The following is a 21,319-nucleotide window of genomic DNA, read 5'->3' as shown; positions in this document are numbered from 1 at the left end:
CTCAGTGCCAATGCAATAATAAAGAATAGGAAAAAGGGGTTACCGTTGCAGGGTAAATCCTTTGAGCCTCATAAATTTATTGAGGATGAGAAGCAAATTTGCTCATACCATGGGAAAAAATGCACGCAAAAGTCATTACAACATTGCTGAGTGAACTCAGTATAAATCACATATCTAATCAACAAACTGACTAGATGGTGTATTGTGTCTCTAACTGTTACATCAGGACAGTGGGTAATTAAGACAGAGATTTGGGGGGCTCAAGCCTTATTGTTCCAACCCAGAACAACAGTTTTTAACTGGTCCTTGGACTCCACAGAGTCAAAGCTTTCAGTAGGATGACCTTGACTAGATTACTATGTCTTTATTTAGTCTGAAATGGATGATAAACATCTTGTCTAGTATTTATTTATTGTTTATTTATTGAACTACAGCACTGAATTGGGTCAAACTTTAAAAATGTCTTTGTAAATTCAATTTGCTAGAACCAATAGACTTCTGAAGTCTTTTTAGATCACAAGGATGCTTAAGATATGTTAGATATATAATATGGTAAGTCTGGAATAAAATAGCAAGTATTTTCTTATTTTTAAATATTACTGCAAATTATTTTAAAAAAGAAATTACTCATTTTTTCTAGTAAATCTGTAGGAAGACATTTTTTGTAAACTTCCAGCTTTAATTTTTTAAATTCCGATTTACATAAGATTATTCCCCTCCCTCAACAGCATGATTTTTTTTTAACCAAGAATGACCTTAATAAGTATAAATTTAATTTTAGTATGAAAAATAAAAAGCACAAGGCATTGAAAGCCAAAGGTTTGAGCTAAACCCAGAACCAAAATATGCTAATAATTGCGCTTGGAGACACTTAAAGGAAGTGGAGGCCTAACTATTAGCCTAAAAATCCATCATCAGTATTATATGAATCATGAGATTAAAACACACTTACCTAGCATGTTTTGGTTCCTGCAACTGGTCTGTTGGGTTATTGTCTGCCCGCAAACACTTACCTTGTGCTTTTGGAAATCTGTTTTTTCCTATTTCTGTTGTTTGTCCTATTTCTGTTTTCTTTTTCCTATTTCCGTTTTCATTTTTCCTATTGCCGTTTTGTTTTGTTTGCTTTTGCAGCGTTTTTCTTATTGCTGGTGTTTTCTTAAGTTGCAGTCCATTTGGCCTCTCAGGGCCACCACAGATTGGGGACCTTTTGTGAGCCATGGAGAAGTTGTGGCTCTAACAGAAGTTCAGAGTTTGTTTGGTTTTTTCTTTCTTTTTGTGGGTGGGGGGGTGCATTCATTTTGAATATTTTTTTTTGGTTGTTTGTTGTTTTCTTGTTTTTTAAAATAAAATGTTCTTAAACAAAGTGAGGTAGATTGTTGCTGTTAACTGTACACAATGGATTTGAAATGGAACTTTCCTTGTAGGATACGTTTTAAATAGTTTGGAATAAGTCCACAGAGTAGTTTGGTATAGCCTGGCACTTCATTGTGAACACAATAGAGTGGACATTAATGTTATAAAGTCTCATTGTCTCTGTCAGTTGTGCTGATGTGGTCTCGTTCCAAGTCCATGCTCGTGATGAGTACAGATGGACATAGCTTGTTCTCTCCAGACAGGGGGAATCATAGCTCACAGTTAGGCCCCCAATACACTACAGTCACACCTCATTGACCATTATTACAGCAAAGGAAACCAAATCATTGTGAGGGGTGGGGGCAAGGGGTGGCAGTAGAGGATCTTTTCTGAACAGTTTCCCCCTTTCATCATTCTGTGTTATCCCTAGTTTAGCTCTGTTTGGGAATAAGAGGTAAGTGAAGTCATTAGCAATATTTTTTCTCATTTTCTATTCAAGAAGTGTTAGTAGTAACAACATAAGGAGAGCAGCAGTTGTAAATAATTTAGTAGCTCAGGTTACTTTTAAAAAAGAATTTGATGTACATGATATTTCCATATAATAAGCTAAAAATACCCCCCCCCCCCCCCCCCCCCCACACACACACACACACAAAAGAAAAAAAGAATGGAAAAGCAAAACCAAACGAACAAACAAAATATTTCAGGAAAATGTTAAGCAATTTATAAAATGCTCTTGGGATTAAATATTGTTGAATATTTGATTTAACCTTCTAAGACCCGAACTCTTTCGTGGCATGCATTTTTAAATTGTCTTTGCTATTTGGGCTGATTGGGACCTGATGAATGTGAAAACAAAGAATTACCTGATTTATTTTTTTTTTTACCTGATTTTTGATTCTGAGAAAAAGATGAGATCCACATAAGAGGACATTCATTTTAAATTTCGATAGAACAAAGGCAGTATAATGTCCTCATAAGTGGATATCAGGCCCTTGTAGAGCAAAATTTAGTATTTTGGTCTAGACCCAAAATGTGATGTCCACATATGTGGACACCAGGTCCTAGGAGGTTAAATGGCTGGTTTTAGTGTGGTGGAATATTTATTTCTGTGCTCCAATTATTAACAGTCATACACTACGTATACTGATACCTCCAGTCTACAATTTCTATGACTATAATTTTTTTTTTCCCCCACAACATGAGTCCATCATTTTATAGTTGCAATACATCTGCAATATGGCATTAATTGCTTGATCCATTCCTGGAAAGGCTACAGTACACAAAAAGGCTACAGTGGTCAATATATTCTACTCTACAGCCCTCCGTCCTCCAATCTGTTTGCATGTTGCGTTGCACAAAGTCAGTAGTCAGTTGGCAGCTTCTCTATGTTGTTTGATGATTGGCTGGGAGCTAAGTGGTGGTGACGGATTGTGATGTTGATGTATTTACCTCCTCTGTGCTGACAGGAAGCTGTTCTTGTGTCCTGATTGACTGGGTCTCATCACAGCAGCCAGCATTCCTTTGTTTAACCGGGTCAGGTTGGGGAGGGTTTGCTTACTCACTCGATGAGACGTCCATGAAGATGAGAGGAAGACCTTCCTTAATCTTGGCTGACATTGGCGGCTTGGCAAGCACAGCAGCTCACTGTTTCACTTGAAATGGATAAAACTTAACTTCCTCTGGGATAAAGAGTGCTGTAGTGACATACTGAACACAGGCTGACACTGCATGCTGCTAGGATGAAAGCTACCACCTATATATTTTTTCTTGCACGTTCTATGATTTAATGGAATTTGAACAGAAGACCTACTGAAAAAACTATATTCACTTATACTAAAAAGTCTTAAAAGTTTGCAGTAGACTATAGAGATTTTTTATTGTTTTTGTTACTATTATTTTTATGAATAAATGTGTTTCTTTATACAATAGTGTCAAATTCATTATATAAAACAAAGACAAAGGGTGTAAGATCAAAATACACCAGTCAGCTGAATATGAATATCAGAGAACAGATACACTGACATTTAATTATAAATATCAAAGCAAAGCTGAATTAATTTATTCACTTTTATGGAATTTAACTCGTTATTTTATTGTCCATTCAAAGTGTTTCCCACAAGTTGTATATGTTCAAGGACTTTTAGAGCCGTGGTAACCTTATATTACATAATAACTGATACTCATATAATTGACCCAGGTGTCAGCTGTTAGGTCAAAAATCACATCATGCAGGTTCAAAAGTATAGTTTAGTATTTTCAAGTTCTATAATTCTAATAATTTTGGGAAGCCCGCACTGGAACGAGTCGACACACAAGCGCGCGCACACACACGCCATTGCCTTGTCAGCTAACCCCCTCTAGTGCCGAGCTTCCTGCACAGATGCGCTCAGTCTCCTTGTAGCCCCCGCTTCAGCTGCTCTACCGCTGCATCCCAATCATTTCTCTATTCAACGTTCCCATCTTGCTGCTGCAGCGGATCGAGTTGGAGCTGGCAACCCTCGGCACACTGCCGTGCCAAAAGCAGGAGTGAAAGTCTGTCACGACTCCGTGCGCTACAGAAAGGCACCACATTGCGTTTTAATCTGTACTTGAGATTTTTTTTTTTGTTAATATAAATGCATCAACCGCGAATGAAGCGCATGGGAAATCTCCAAAGTAGTTAGGTGGGAAGTGTTTCTCACCTTGTGTGAAAATTTGATTTCACTTTAGATATTTTGCTGAGTTTATTCAAAACCTCTCCGTTCCGCGCCATAGCTGCCACTGCCACAAGGTAAAGAATGGACCATCTCTGGCTGTGTCACCCGGCAGCTCTCTACCATCGGGATCAAATGTAAAGACCAGGAGCAGCGGATCGGTGTTTCTGGACCTTCCAGTGACGTGTTTTTATCTGGCTACAGCTATCTCTCGGCTAAAAATATCCAGACATAGCCGGTGATAGATGTTGCAGACATGAGTTTTGGAAACAGATTTTTCTTCGTTTCACTCTTTCTTGGAACTGCCCTCACTCGTTTCTGCAACTGCAACCAAGGTAAGACACATCCACAGAGCGATGCGCTTCGCTCCTAACATTCCCGACTTTGTGTCGCGTAAATTCCAACAGTTGTATCATCTTTCAGTTCTTTCCCAATGGTTTTAAAAATGTTCACCACACTTACTATCTTCGGACACATATTGCCGTTACACTACTGTAGGGCAGCAAATTAGCCCGATGGGACAATCGAGTTCAGCCACTAGACAGGTATCCTTAGTTCGAGCAAATCATCACTCATAAGTCCCGCAAAAAGCCGTTCGTGTGAGTTAAGAATAATAAGTTTCATAGCGATATTACCTTAAAAAAGACACCGGAAACGGCGAAAAGAAAGGAATAAAGGGGGGGAAGAAAAAAGAAACTTAGATATCTAATATAAACTGCACATTCTACGTTTGTTTTCACGGATTACGCATTTCTATCTTTATTATTTTTCAGTTCTTCTACACAGACAAGAGCTGTGGCATAATCCAGATTGTGACTTTAAGTTTATTATGTTGCTGTTAGAGTTCGAAGGATTTCCTGGGTTGAGCTTTTTTCTGAACCTGACAAGATTTTAAAAATGATAAAATTCCGCTGCTGAAATGACATGTCGGTCTGCTGTAATTACACATTATACATTACACGTACACATGCAAAGTCACCGGCACAGACACAGCGGCAGAAGGATTTAATCATTAGGTGGGAGAACGTGTGTGAGTCTGGTAGAGTGTGTGCATGTCAGTTTTTGCGCGGTGAGTGTTGCAGTAGATTTTAGAAACGTTTCGAGTCTGAGCTGTCAAAGAGTGCGTGCATATGTAAATGCACTTGGATATAGATGTAGTGCTGAATGTAAGCGCGTGTGTATGTAAGAGAAAATGCGTCAGTCAAACACACCTGCATGCATGCTTCTTTTGCTCTTGCATAAGTTTTTTGCCCACCTGTCTTTCTTTGTGATAAGTGACCACACTCACACAGATGCTTGTGTTGGAGTGTGGTCAAATGCTTGTGTGTCTGTGTGCATGCGTTCTTCAATGGCTCCACGTGCACCTGCACACGCAACTACTGCATCCGTGAGGTTTAAAATAGTCTTATTGATTGGGCACGGAATACAGCGGGATCTGCCCCCCAGGTTATATTTTATTGTTCTCTCTGTTCAATAAGAGCGATGCTACTCCCTGTTCTCCTAGACAGCTGCTACATAACAGCCTCGCTGTGTGTTTTTCTCTGCCACAGATTGAATGATTGAACTGATGTCTGCCTTCCACTGTACTTTAGTCTCTCATATTGACTGGTCTGGGACCTCGGTGGCACAATTGTAGTCGTTGTCTGCCACAGAGCGGTGCAGCTCAGCATGGGAAAACTGAAACTCTGATGACAAAGAAAAGTGTCTTGTAAGACGCCAAAGGGTTTCTCAAATAATTGCTTCTGTATTTGTCAAATTAAGACTACCTATGGTGTCTCTGTGATTTCACCTGCTTTTGGATGATAGAGTGTGGGCTATGCGTTCTTTCTGAACAGAGTATGAATCAATGTGGTAGCCACTACTGGATGAGCAACTTTCACATTCAGTTCTAAAATCTAGTAACTGCATAACAGTGAAGGAAAAAAATGAACAAATTTTTTGTTATTTGTTTTTTCCTTTCTGTTGGCAGGTGTCAAAATCCAACACAATTACATGGGGGGGGGGGGGGGGGGGGGGGGGTTAGTGTAGATCGTGCTTTTGAACACCAACAAACAGAACTACAAAGATTTGGAATTTCATAGAAAAAAATGGTCAGACTTCATCTGTTAGAAAAACGATAAAAACAGCCACTTTTTGCTATGTCTTGCCTCTGTTCACAGCAACCTATCGTATTCCTTACATGAATCCAACTAGGACTGCAGAGAGTTACTAACAAATCCCTACTCACTCACTGCCAAGTAGCACTTTTTCCCCATCAATAAATCTCTGCCCATAATATTATTTTTGGTTTTTCTCCCACCGTTCCCTGCCTTGTCAGTTCATCAGAAGCAATATTTATTATACTGAACTTTTATGAATCTTATTTACTAACCACTTTCTTGAGCTCTTGTAACATTTTCCTTTAGCCAAAAATCAGTTATACTAGCTAAATTAGATGACGATGTCTTTGTTCCACACTTCTGAAATTGTTCAGATTGTTTTTGGTTCTTTCCAAAAAACCTCAGGCATGAAAATCAGGAAAGCAATCCTTTCTTGTAATATGAAAGGACCACATGCAAATGTCTTTTTAAGCTGGTTAAATGCATCTCACACAAACACAAAGTGCTCAGCAAAGCATGGCGTAAAACTCTTGGCTTAGACTCTAATGGTTATTCATTGCAATACTCAAAAAGATCTAGCAAAAAAACCAAAAACAAAAACAAACTTGAAAATTATGATTCAAGTCTTTGCATTGATTTGTGGTGACGCCTGATTAAAGCTTTTGCTCTCAATGCTGCTTCCTGCGGAGCACCAATATCACCATCATCAGAATAAGGATATATTTATCAGCATTGTTTTGTCAAGAAAATCAATCAGCCAGCACCCAAAAAAACATAACTCTGCACCTTTAACTAACAGGCTGGTGTGTGTGTTTTTGCACATATGATAAGCAGGGGCAATATTGTGTATTTTGATATTAGTTTCAGTATATGCAGTTTTCATCAATCAGTCAAAATATAATGACCGTTAGAGAGATTTCCCAGGATTTTTCTTAATTTATCGTGAATATACAGGTACCATCATTGTTAAGTGGAACACAATTGCTGCTATGTATAATAAAGGGTCTTTCCACAAATTTCTCCTCCCTAGACTGAAATGGCTCCAGGCTGGAGACTGTTAATTTTCCCAGGGCTTGACCTCTTCAAAAGCATTCCTGTATTCACATAATTATCATTGACTTGTATGGAATGACACATTTTTTTTCCACCTGGTGAACAAGATTCATTCCATACCCCTGATGAAAATGACTTTCAAAGTCACGAATGAGCAAGAAAAAAACACCTCAGTCCAAAATCTGTTTGAGCAGTGTTGCTTCTCAGACTGTTGTGGACATTAGGCCTTCCCTGTACAGAATGAATGAACAACTGTTTTCTGGGTTCTGCTGCAGGACCAAAGTGGGCGCTTTTCTTTAAAAGTTGCAAAAGCAATCATGCTAGGTTGGACCTAATATGCATATCATATAATATCATTTTAACACAGCACAAGATTGTGTGCAGCCACATTGATGAATAGGTGTGCACAAGATGATGACCGTGAGCGCTTCTCATGCATCTTTGTCAGTGGCTCAGCTCACCAGAGAATGCAAACAGCAGTAAGATGTACATAAGATTTTATCCAACCTACTTCATTTGTAATTTCACAGTTAGATTTAGACACTTCAATTCCTAATCAGACGAGAGATCTCTGTCAAGTGCAGCAGGTTACAGCTCTCTTACACACTGCAGCGCGAAACAGCAAAGACATACAAGAGAGACTCAAACATGCATGCATACATTGAAAATTATGTTTTTGTCCCTTTGGTTTTTTTTTTATTCTTTCAAATGACAATTGCAAAATAGCTCTGCTCTCTTTGGCACTTTTGTGGGTGTATCTGAATGTATGAATGAATGAATGCCATGCTAAAATGACCTATGTCTCAGTGAAGGTAATTTTATCACTTTATAGCAAATTGATGAAGTCAGCAAGATTAAATATTCCATGTATGAAAATGGCTTATTTCCAGAATCAGTCATTTTGTATTTCCAGAACGTGATGCTGAAACCTGAAGCCCATATTGTGGAAGGTTGTTAAGAAATGTAGATGACAGCTTGTTTTATGTCATCTACACAGTGTTGAACACTGTTAAAAACAGTGTTTTTTTAACAGTGTTAAAAACACAGACTTCACAGAATTTCCAGTTCTTAACTTTAGGTCTTCCATTTCTAACATCTTTTTTTTATTATTGTGTATTTACTTATTTTTGTATGTTTTTAAACTTGATTGAAGAGGATATAATGTATCATGCTGAATTCTTAGTTTTAGTGTTAAACTGACTTGCCCATTTAACTGCAGCATGATGCACTGACCTTTATTATCATATAATTTGGGATTATTATGCTACAAATCTTTAGGTTTTGGACTGATACTCTGCTTTTAACAGATCCTGGGAATGATGGGGAGTGGGCCAGGGTGTGAGTTTTATCTGTGTTCAGATAAAACTTGGATTGATCTTCTTTTCGTGGCATAAAGGGTAATTAAAGATTAATTTATTCATAAAGGTCTGCTCTTTTTAAATCTTTGGTCAGTACTACCTACACTCTGATCAGAGATGCCAGTGCAGGTGTTTTGTATTAAATAACTGATGGGAATCACTTGTTATGACATTACTGCTTTACACGTGTCTATAACCACATTATGCTCAAGAGGGATCCTTCAGCATCCAACCTGCGTTGAATACTGGCACGTATTCCCTTCGCTAATCTCTCATTTAAATACACTTAGAGCTATTATCAGATCCAGTGAACCACATTTCAAAGATTTGCTTTGCTGACATTTATTATGTTGTTGAATGTTTGGTCTTGTTTGTGAAAAGTCTGTCATGCCTGTCAGGTTGCCTTTGTTATGGATAGTTTTCTATTTCACAGCATATCATCTCGTCATGTGTTTCAAGTGCAGCACTTTGTTTACACTACTAGAGGACAATATGCAATCCTGACTGAAATCATCATCAAAATCAATTTTCTAGTGTCTGTTCATCAGTTGTTATTGTTTATGAGGCTTTGGTTTTACGAGAACGTGTTTCTATGAAGCTTGCAAAGCGAAAGGTTCTGTTAATATTTGGAATTAAGGCCTATTTTCCTTTTTGAGCTAATTTAGTCTGTAGACTATGTCACTACTTTAATAATAAGAAACGATGATGCTTTCATTACAATAGGAAACAGTGTTACTACAAAACATATGTCTCCTATCACACTTTACTTAAATATCACACTTTATTCAATACCCTAGTGTGCCAAATCAACCAAAGGATGTATGTTTGAAGACCTGCACTGTGTTTTGAATTCATATAACTCTTTTAGATTTTCACAAGACAGACACCTCTGTAATCCAGAAGAGTCTAATGTAGGCCCTCTATTCTACCAAAAGTGCACTTAACCTCCTAAGACCCGAACTCTTCCACAGCATGCATTTTTAATTTCTCTTTGATATTTGGACATATTGGAGCCCGATGAATGTGAAAACAAAGAATTACCAGATTTTTTTTTTTACCGTATTTTTGCTTTTAAGAAAAATAAGAGCCACATATTTGTTTAAAATTTTGATAGAACAGTAGCAGTATAATGTCCTCGTAAGTGGATATCAGGCCCATGTAGAGCAAAATTGAGTATTTTGGTCTAAATAACCCAAAATGTGATGTCCACATATGTGGACGCCAAGTCCTAGGAGGTTAAAGATGCCTCCTTTTGTGTCTTTACATTCTATACTTTAAAGAGACAGTAGTGCACACAACTGCAGACTGCCTGGATCACTTTTGCCAGAACACTCATACTGCTTCCATATCTAATTTGCATAAAGTAGCACTTAAATAGACCACCTTTGGGTCTGTTGTTTGGGCTGCTGCTATTTTGGGGTATTTGTGTTGCCTGCAAAGGCTGTAGGCCAGACAAGAGATGTCATCATTCTAGTGAAGCTCCATATATTTATGAGTTGGCCAGCTGATGATCTATTTATATCTAACCAGAGGAAGTCCCAGAGGGCCTGCAGCTCCAGGCAGCATTTGTGGGTCCTTCTCAGAAAGACAACTCTATGAAGAGAGCTATAGAGGGGGAGAGAAGATGGGCTGGATTAGCACCCAAGATACATTGCTCAGTATATACAGTATATGCTAAAATATATGCACACCATCAATTACAAGTGCACACACACTACTCAAACTACTTTCTAACTAAATTTCATAATACATTTTTTACTGTAAATCTTTAAATGAGTGAATATGTTCGAAAAAGCATCAGAGAAAAGAAGGCACTTTTTTTATTATGGTATTTGAGCTTAGGTGCTATTGACAGGTTACACCTTTAACTCCTGTACTGTCAGCTGAACACCAGAGGTGTTTCATTTCTAAGTATCCTTTGTCTGGCTCACAAATAAAGAAGAAAATTTCATGGTGCCGCACTTTTCTTATAAAGGTGGGAACACAAGGCTTGGACCGAACAGTGCAATGTTGTCAGCCGAATACATTCACACTGCCTCCTACTGTAATGTACATCAACTGTTCTTTATATATGGTGAGGGGAGGTGTGAATCTCCTTACTGCGGTGAGCGATACAGCCAACTCTCAGTAATTAGGCTATTCTCGAGGGATTGTGCTGCTTACCTGCCCACAGTAGCCTAATGGTGTCCATTAACAGCATTGGCAGAGACACCTAGTCTCCAATCTGGCACGGACACTGACATGGCACAGACCTGGCATTGGTGGGCAGAAATAAACACACAGAGATGCTGGAACTAATCCAATACCACCCGTTAGCAGAAATATTAAACTCAGCCAGTAGTGTAGTGAAGATGGGATTTGAAGATGAAAGGCTCAGTATGGTGTCCTTTCTTTTTTTCCGGGGGGGGGGGGGGGATCAATAGAGTTATATATATCAATGTACATTTTCTGCATTTACTCTTGAACTATAACGGTATAAACATCATGTTGTACTCACTTTGTTTTCATTTTACCTAATGAAGTTTACAAGAAGAGTGATGGCCACAGAAAAAGAGGGCGCTACTTACTTCAACTCTCGACAAAAGATAGGATAAAGTGTTTCATTATTTTATTGTAATGTTTTCATTACATTGCATATAAATCTCACAGCAGACAATATAATGAGTTGAGTTTCCATAAATCTAATTAGAAACTAAGTGGGGGTTTGTGGTGTAACTTGTGGTATATTAAACTCCTGTTTGAAGCAATTTCATGGCCAGGTGAGGCATTTCCCCAGATAAAAAACCTGGAGTTGATTCCAAGTGTTAAACAGTTGGTAGCTTTTCAGTGGAACTCTCAATATAAGGCCCAAAGAGATGTTAGTGCAAGCAAGGAAGGCCATCATTAAGCTGAGAAATAAATAATTAAATAATCCTATGAGAGAGCTAGCAAAAACTTTAGTCGTGCAATCTAGTACGTTCTTAAAAAGAATGAATGCACTGATCCGGTCTGCAAAACCAAAAGGCCCACAAGACCACAGAAGACAGCTTTAGTGGATGATTGCAGGACTCTTCTTTGGTTAAGAAAACCCTCCACAGCATCAAACCAAGTTGAGGGGTTCTTGAGGAGTGAGGCAAAATATGTAATCAAGCCACACCTTACCAAGGGTTTACAGCAAGGTGCGAACCACTGGTTACACTCTGGAACAGGAAGGTCATATAAGATACGTGTTGCCTACACGTGTTGCTATAAAACACGTGTAGGACTGATTAGAACTAATAAGAGTTTTTCAGTGGTCTGATAACAGTTGAGATGGGCTGTTTTAGGGTTTTGCTGCCTTTAGCCTGACACTGAGGAAGTGAACGAAGCACTTAAATGAATGTTTCTTACCCCTCACTGTAAAATTCTGATTGGGTATTGTCATCACCCTGTCGGGCGGGCAGTCGACAGGGACACCCAAGTTTGTGAATGTAATACCTTGAGAAGGAAGTCACCTAGGATTTTGAAATTTACACCATAGATGTATCCACTAAAACTCTTAGATAAATTTGAATCTCAGTGACCTCAGCCTCAAGGTCAGTAGGCAGAGGTGAAGTTTTTTGAAAATCTTTTAAATCAGTGACATACAATTTTGAAATGCAATACAAAAGATGCAACTACTAGGAGGCTGAGGGGCACCAGTGTCCACTGCCAGTGTTTTTGTTGTTTCATGTTGTGTTATTTGAATCTTTTTGCTGACAACTCCTGGACTTTTGCATTTTGAATCCAACTATGGATTTGGATTTTCTGGTGACTTATCAGAGATTCTACTCTTAAAGTCCTCTCTTTATGGATGAGGAAACATGTGAGCCAATTTGCAGAGGGCTCTGCAGATATTCTGGTCATCACAAAGATTGTTTTAGTTATTTATTTTTTATTCATTTAGATTTTTTCCTTCTGTTTTAAATCTATTCTACTACTTACACAAATTCACTGTATTTGTTGCCTTTTTTGTATTTGTCAACTCTGTCAGTGCTAAAAAATATTGTCCTGAATGATTTGGGTCTTGGATGCTGTGAAATGTGCATTTCTTGATCCAAAAGTGGTTTTACATTATGTCAAAAGTGTATGTACCATTCCACCCCTCTGAGAATCCCAGTCAGCAGATATTTGGACAATCTCTGTCAGCCAGGCTCCATCAGAAGTGCACTGTGTGAAGACTGGAAAACAGATGCAAATGTCTCTTCTTCTTGTCTGTTTGCCCTGATGTTAACAGAGGACATATCACATTTCTTTTGCCTTCACATTGTAATTCGCAAATGGTCGTAATCACAATATCACAGCACTGAAATGGCTTTCTTTGATGTACATTTGGTTGTAATAACTAGCTATTCTAGAGTAATGATGTTAATGGAGATTTATTCAGGGAATATTGTCACTGATAAAGATCTGTGTTGCTATAATGAGTCCCCCCGAGGACCACTTACAGAGCTCTAAGTGGACAGTCATGACTGACTGACACTTAAAATTCAGTCTTTAACTTTAAGTCGAAATTACACTTTGGTTTGTCAGAAATCGTGCTGGTACTGATATAGCGCTATTTGAAAAAGCAACATTTAAGATCTAAGTCAATGATTTTTGAAGGAAATATTTAAAGCTGAATTTTTGCTTCTTGTGATCATTATTAACAGAGACAAGTGAACAGTTTTGAATAAGTCTGTTGAGACTAGTGTAGTTGTTGTTGTTGATGTTTTTGTCTGTTAGCATTGATTCTCTCCTTGAATACTAATTCTTTTCCTGTACCCACTTAATCATGCAGTGCATACTCACCTAATAGGGACATACTGTAAGAGACTGTCACACATACTGTGTATTTGGCACTTTTGACAAGGTGACTGGATGGGCTCCATGTAATATTTATGGATTCTGAAAATGCATCAGGGTCTTTGTATAAAATCTGTTCCCTACTGTTGTCACATGTGTGGGAAAACTTTTTTTTTTCTAATTTGTGTTATTATGCTGCTATCTCACTGAAGGCAAATTCTGGAAGCCACAGTTTTTTCTTTTCAGTGTAAATCACTTGTCACTGGGAGAAGTGCTTTCCTCCTGAATTATTAAATCTGTTGTCCTTGAGAGCATGACAAAGTATTGACAAGGATGACAATATTTTCCCCTCTAAAATAGTATTTTTTAACACTACTTGGAAGTTTAAAGTCACCTGACAATGATATTATTATGCTGTGCCATGATTTATATCATTGCATATCAAATCATAGCTTTAATTTATATGCAATAAAACATAGCAGGGTCTTGACTGATGTTTGGCACAATGGAACATACACTTTACTAGCATAGGATGGATTGATACATCACTTATAGTATCTCATGAAAAGTCTTGATCATCGCCAGTAGGAGAGCATATTGTGGGTGAGATTGAAGTAAAGCTATGGATAGCAGAGGAGGGAATGGCCTGTTGACAGCAATTTGACTGCAATCCATCAGACTTTAAATTGTGTTGCAAGTGGCAAAAATGTTGCTCCTACTGTACACGCAACTGTGCTCATAAATATTCATCCAAGAAACTCATTTTCGTTAATATGAAAAATGTCTAGATGAACACGTTTTTGACAGATTTTTCAATTTACAGTGTGAAAGAGAACTTTGTATGTGTTCCCAGATGGCTAATGTATGTATTTCCTCCTCTTATTCTCATTTCAGTTGTGTTGCTGGATACAACGTCTGTGCTTGGGGAGCTTGGATGGAAGACATATCCAATAAATGGGGTAAGAGGGGAACCTCTGTCCCATGTTATTTCATTTATTATTACTGTCCAGAATGTCTTGTTAAAAAAGGAATAGCTACTGTTGCATCAATGAGATCAATTATATTGATTTAAAGAGGACAAAATTGGTAGAATGATCCTTTTGTGGATTCGTTTTGTATTCAGATTACTCTGTCCTCACAGAAAATACAAAAATGAGGTGAGGTTTAAAACCTCCTACTATGGTGTTCAGTTTCGTACTCCTGATTAATTCCTGTCCCGGTGTTCGGAGAATCCATCCTACCTGACAAACCATCCTACTCGTTGTTTCTGCGCATGCGCACAACACGAAATTAAGTGGAAAACCGTCCTACCTTTGTGAATATTTTTGCTAGAAAAATACTCTTAGGGGTAAAATTAAGTGCCAAACCATCCTACCTTTGTGAATGTGACCTACAAGCATACTTTAACAGCTAAAATTTAGTGGCAAATTGTTCTACCTTTGTTAATCTGAGCTAGAAGCATATTTTCACAGCTAAAATTCAGTGGTGAACCATCCTACCTTTGTGAATATGAGCTAGAAGCATACTTTCGAGGCTACAATTAAGTGGCAAATTGTCCTACCTTTGTTAATAACAGCTAGAAACATACTCTGACGGGTGAAATTAAGTGCCAAACCATGCTACCTTTGTGAATGTTACCTATAGCCATAATTTAACGGGTAAATTGAAGTGGCAAACCATCGTGGCTTTAAGAATATAAGCTACAAGCATACTCTGATGGGCAACGTTAAGTGGCAAACTGTCATACCTACTTAAATTTGTGCTGGAATTACTCTGTGACAGCAGAAATGTGCATAAACTACCTACGGTAGGACATTTTGCCAAAGTAGGATGGTTTGTCAGAACACCGTTTCTGTCACGTTTGGGCCACATTATTCTTTAATTCACACATGCTTTTTTTCCATATTAAATATACATTCTTAAAATGTTAAGATCGCCATTCTTTCACGATTCATTTTGCCATCTTATTCATAGTCCAAGAATGTAGTTTTCAACTTTTCTTTTAAACTTAGGTTGCCTCTCAGCATAGAAACAATAACTGCTCTATACCCTATTTTGTGTTTTTGTCTGTCAGCTACACCAAAGGGATGTTCCAATTTTGTTCTGACAGTAAATGCTTGAAGCCCAACAGCAATTTTGTGTCCACCTGAAAATCAGAACTTTGGAAAAAGCAGCAAGTGTCAAACAATTCCTGTATATTGCCTTGATAAAATATAGATGCGCTGACAACAAACTGGAACATCTTCAGATCAAAACCTTCACACTGCATCAAAAGCTTTCTCTCACCGTGCTGACACAATACCTAAAAGACTGATTGAAAATGTCTTCAAGCAATAAGGAATAGCAGTGGAATTGCCTGACTTCCACCACTTTGCTCATATCCCCGGTCTTTCCTCCATGCCAATTAACTATGACATGACCCAATTCATGGTGGAACCTAAATACAGGAAAGAGGGAGAAGCTACACTAAAACTGTGAGATCCATAAGTATTTGGACATTGATCTCTTTACAATGTCACAGTGTATTTAAAATAAGATAATCAATATGTGATTGAAGTGCAGACTTTCAGCTTTAATTCAAGGAGTTTAAATAAGATTAGATAAAACTGCTAAGTAATTACTACCATTTTTATATGTACCAAATAAAAAGAACATCATTTTAAACCGCAATTGTTGTTCATACATGCATTCAGTGTCTGAAGTATAGAACCTGTGGACATCACCAAATGGCGCCAGGTCTTTCCTGCACCTTCAGTTGCTGCTTGTTTGTGGTCCCCTCAGTTTTTTCTGGAGTAGCTGAAAAACATGCTCTATTGGGCTGAAATAAGGTGAGAGACTTAGCCAATGTAAAAGATGCCATTTTCTTTGCTTTGAGAAACTCCTGGGCTTTTTTTTGCAGCATGTTTTGGGTCATTATCCATTTGCTCTGCAAAGCGCTGTTTGATTAGCTGTGTAGCATTTTTCTGAATCTGAACAAAGAGTGTAGCCCTGTGTACACTTCAGAATTCATCCTGCTACTTTTATCTGCAGTCACACAATCAGTAAACACTATTGACCACGTTCCACTGGCAGCCACACATGTATATACTGTACCATTCCCTCCACTATATTTGACAGATGATAGATTAAGTTAATTTTGTTTTTCATTTAGTCTTATTTAGTCTAATTTCATCGGTTCTTGAGTGTAACCAGTGGTTTGCACCTTGTTGCAAACCCTCTGTTTTTACATTCAAGAAATTGTCTCTTGATTGTAGACTTTGAGAGTGAGGTCCCCACCTCCTTGAGAGTGTTTTTGACTTGACTGGATGTAGTGAAGGATTTTTTCATGGAAATCTGTCATCTTGCACTTTAGTTGTCTCCTGTGGTCTTTCAGGCCTTTTAACATTGCAAAGTGCATATTCTTTCTACGACTATACCAGATTGTTAATTTGACCACTCCTTGACCACAACATTTTATGGGGGTCTTTATAAATGGGTGTATAAAAAAAGTCTATATTTCAGAATTAAATACTGAACTTTTGTTAAATACCCCAGAATTGAATTTACAAGTCTACACTTCCATCATATCTTGACTGTCTGCACATCTTGACTGTTTGTAAAGTCATGTGGTACAGAGGCAAATTTGCAAAAACTGTCATTATTTCTACACACTCAAGTGTGAGTTAACGGAACTTCTGTTTTTACAGTTTATAAGCATTAGTTCATCACTTCTGTAAAACAAAATAATATTGAAAAGAGTCAATTATAAGCTAGTTTTAAAAATAATAATTAGTTCTTTTAAACTCTGTATGACCATCTAAGATTTGTACTGCCAGGGAGCTAATTATAAATTAATGTTATGCCACCAAACTTTAGACTTCAATATATCCTAAAGTTTGCTGTTTACTTTCCCTCTGGTAAACAGTTTGATTATATTCTCATGTCACATGAGAGTTTATTCTCTAATTGCCTGAGTCTGACGACCTTGGATCCACTTATAAGAAAGTTTCAGTAACACCATCCAACAGTAGCAAAAGCAGCAGCACTTACCAACAGCAAAAGTTCAGGATATCCTCAACAACTCACCTCAATATCACCGTCAGTGGTCAGAAGTGAGTTTTATTGACTCACCGACCCGTATCGGACTCCTTACACAGGCAGTTTTACAGCCTCCTCCAGAATAAATAGGCGTGGACACATTTGGAAGCTGAGGCAAACAGTGGACTGACAGTCTGTACTTCCTACAAATGAAAGCCAGCTGGGGTGTTAGAGGAAACTTAGGAGAAAAATGGTTAAATATCACAAAACATCCCATTGATATATTACTTAAAATGTTCTTCCTGATTTATTGTTATTCAAATACATTAAAATGTAGCGTGTACAGAGATGTTTTATATAGAGATAATAGATGTGGAAAACTAACAGCCATCTGTGGCCATTATAGTGAAATACACAGAGTTGGCCATGGCCTTTGATTGTTAGGGCCCAATAATAACCGCTTTATGACAACATTGACATCAAATACATCCACTCTTACGAGCCTCTGTTTGCCTAGGTTGTGCACCTCTGGATTTTTGTAATCTGCCTCATTTTGCAACTACCACTGCAGCTGGGTTGAAGACACAAGTGCAAGATTGAGTTTCTGTACTGATAGGTCATTAAAATGTAAAAAAAAGAAAAAAAAACTGACACAAAGATTTAAAGATTACACAAAAGGAGATGTTGCAATAGTTTGACTTTGTGTAAAATCCATCCATGTGTAGGATCACATCAGATTCACTTTGTGGAAAACACTTTGAAAAAGAGAAAAGTCAGCTCTGATGTGAAGGTATAATGTGAGTGTGGAAACATCTGCTGTATCGTTCAGAGGAATAGGTACTGATGCCATAAGAGCACTCATTAGCATCCTTAAGCTGAACTGGATGGATGGATGGATGTTCACTTTGCTTCATTGTGGCTAAAACCATGTGATTTTATTACTAATGTAACTAATTGGCATCGTGATTGTAGGAGATACATTATAAATGCAGAAAATAAACCCAAAAAAGTCCTTGCCTGAAAATATGTAGTTTCTCCATAGAAATAAATACTTACATGTATTCTTTGAAAGTAATTGTAATCAAATGGTGTCACGACTTCACCCCCACCCGTCTCTTTCTGTCTCTCCCCACATGGCCCTTGGTGGCCCATATCAGGGTTATGGAGGTGATTACATCATGTAGGTTATGGTGACAGCCGCCCAGAGGGTTAGGGAGGAGGGAGGGAGGCTACTGTCTTCATGATTGAGCTGTCAGTCCTCTCCCCTCCTCACTCATCCTCTGTCCTCCGATTTACCATTAATATTTAAGGCATGAGGTGAGAGGCCTGAGGGAAGGTGTGAAGATCTGGGGAGGTAAAATAGTTTAAATCCCCCACACTACCTGGAAGCAAGCAAGAGCAAGTCAATCTCCACCATATTAGACACAGCTTGGTATCAGGCCAATACAGCAGCGCATCATGTAGCTGCCTATCAGAGTTGCACACTAGTTCTAGTTTTGGGCATAAACTGCTGTCAGTCAGTCCTGCCCAGTACACCTTAAAATAAATTCATATGGAGTTTCTGTCCTAAAATGATTCCCCAATGATCAACTTGCGAAGAATATAGCTGTGTATATGATATGAAATTGAAGAGGAAGTGGAAATATATATATATATGTATGAATCTGTTTTTTTTATCAATAGCCTCTAAACAACTCCTGTAACAAGAGGAAGATGAGTGGCTGTGTAGAGTAAACTCCAGGGGCTTGCAAGAATTTTAATGCTGTGGCAATATCATTTTTTACATTTCGCATAACGTCAAAAATTCATGCTGAATTACTTGTCGACACTTTGCATTATATCCAAAAGTGTAAAGATAACTGTTACTGGATTAAAATATTACTGGAAGAAGAAAAACTTTAAAATGTGATGATTCTCAAGCAAGTTTTGTTTTTTGTTTTTTTGGTTTTTTTTTTCTTATTTCTTAATGGATATATGAGCATCCAGTTGCAACATTTGGATGACATCCTTGCTATATGTAGCCTCAGTTATATATGGTGTACCTGAATGAGAAGAGATTTAATGTACCTTTAATTGACTCACAGCCACTTCAGCTCCAAATGAGGATAACTACCTCCCTATCTACCCAGGTGCATCTCAGCATGTAACTGACCTCACTCCGTGTCTTTGCTTCACATCTCCTGCCTCGAGCTGTCCTGTTAAATCTTTTTTGCTGGGAGGTATGCTTTTATTTCAAACATACCTTAAAAAATGAAACCTAATTTTAATTCCATATCTTACATCTTATATATGTATGTGTATATATGTATATGTGTTTTCCTAAAACAATCAAGCTTCAAATGAAAATTATTACCTTGGAATCAAATGCAAAATGTGACCTATAAATAGAAATCTTTACAGCACACATATACTTTTTAACACTTCTTGTTGTCATTAGGTGCAGTAGGTTTCTCAGCAGTACTGGGCTACCAAATCCTTACTATGGACAGACTTGTGTCTGATTACCATAGTTGTCTGGGAATACTTTTAATTAAAATGAATATTACAGGGAAAGTGTGCAACACTTCAGTTAATTAATTGTGGTTGGTTCTTTCAGTCCCTAGCTGTCATTTCCCTACAGGGTCACATTCAAGGTGTCTACAACACTCTGGAAATCTATGAACAGATGTTTACCAACTGCAAACATGATCATATGTGTTGGTCAGGTTCAGTTTTCAGTGCCAAGGTGTCCTTTAATCATTTTATCCTTACTCTGCTTCGAAAGTTAATAGACCTGTTTCAGCTGGCCCGTAATGGGACACCATCTAAGGAGGACTGTTGTTATGTTTTTTAATGGCTTGAACGTGGAAATATCAGAATTAAAAACACATTCACCCTTAAAGATTTCACTCAGAGTTGTGCATACTGAGCAGAAATTGATCTACGCCATGTCTTTCAAGGACTTTGACTCTGAAATGTTTTTTTCTCCAGTTAAAGTTCATACATAAACTTGTGTTTGTTTGTTTTTTTGTTTTTTGTTTTTTTGGGAGGGGGGGGGGTATGTTTTTAAATGCTCTATATTGATAAAGAACAGGGCATCAGAAGGGGAAAACAGAAGAGACAGAAGAAGGAAAGAGGATTGATTTGGCATCTGTCCATTCTGAATATTGTAGCTGTATGCAGACACAGTGCTGAAAAATGCATGAGTCATTTCCGAGCGTTGGGGGGTGGGTGGGGGGTGACCGTGTCGGGGGGTCGTTGAAGTAGTTATTGCAGCAGCTAATTTATTAAATTACATAAAAGAGCTTTAAGGGATTAAGATTACCTTTTGTTTTCACACGTTGACATTGTAATGCTAACTGAGAAAAGGCAGGTTTCAATACAGAGACTGATAGTTGTCCATTATGCAGGGAGAGCGTAATCCTATTTTTATCTATTGTCAGAGATCCCAAGCAGCCAATAACTCATATCTACTGGGGGCGTATAAACAGTGTTATGTAAGTGGGGAGTACAATGGCGGCACATTGGTTTACTGCTGCCGGAACACTGCTCAGTCAAATATTAGACTGTGCAACCTCAATACCTCACAGGCGTAAGGCTCAGAACAGCACATTTGTCTCGCGTGTCTGTGTGCACACTGTGTGTATGTGTGTGTATTTGTAATGTTTCGGGCACATAAATCAGTTTTCAAAGTCTCTTTTTGTAATAGGAACAAAAATCAGTTCCCAATATGATAAATCATTGGCTTTTACAGTAGGCTGACAGATTAGCCTAAGCTTAGGATACGTTTAGCCTTAGTCAAGTAGTGGTTATAGTGTTGGCTAGATTAGTTTCCACGAAATTCATTTGTATCAGTGCAGAGTCCTCCAGAGTGATGGAAAGTCTGTCGGTATTGTAGCAAAAGCATAATTTTAGATTTGCATTTCTTTACATCTATTTGCTAGCCCTCGTGATAGCATACTGGACAGAAGCCCACATTACT

General features: G+C 38.0%; 1 protein-coding gene across 1 annotated transcript in view; it reads left to right on the top strand.

Moving 5' to 3' along the window:
* The first annotated feature begins 3,738 nt into the window (after positions 1-3,738).
* LOC146370454 (ephrin type-A receptor 6-like) overlaps positions 3,739-21,319 on the top strand; it is a 176,807-nt gene continuing 159,226 nt past the window's right edge. The window contains exons 1-2 of the mRNA XM_084908633.1: positions 3,739-4,384; positions 14,236-14,300. Of these exons, the coding sequence (XP_084764759.1) occupies positions 4,306-4,384; positions 14,236-14,300 (144 nt within the window). The 5' untranslated portion in view covers positions 3,739-4,305. The remainder of the gene's footprint in view (positions 4,385-14,235; positions 14,301-21,319) is intronic.

Source organism: Perissodus microlepis, chromosome 16 (genome assembly GCF_051167445.1).
Source record: "Perissodus microlepis isolate ML-2025 ecotype Zambia chromosome 16, ASM5116744v1, whole genome shotgun sequence".
Lineage (NCBI taxonomy): Eukaryota > Metazoa > Chordata > Actinopteri > Cichliformes > Cichlidae > Perissodus > Perissodus microlepis.
This window is presented reverse-complemented; position numbering and strand designations above follow the sequence as displayed.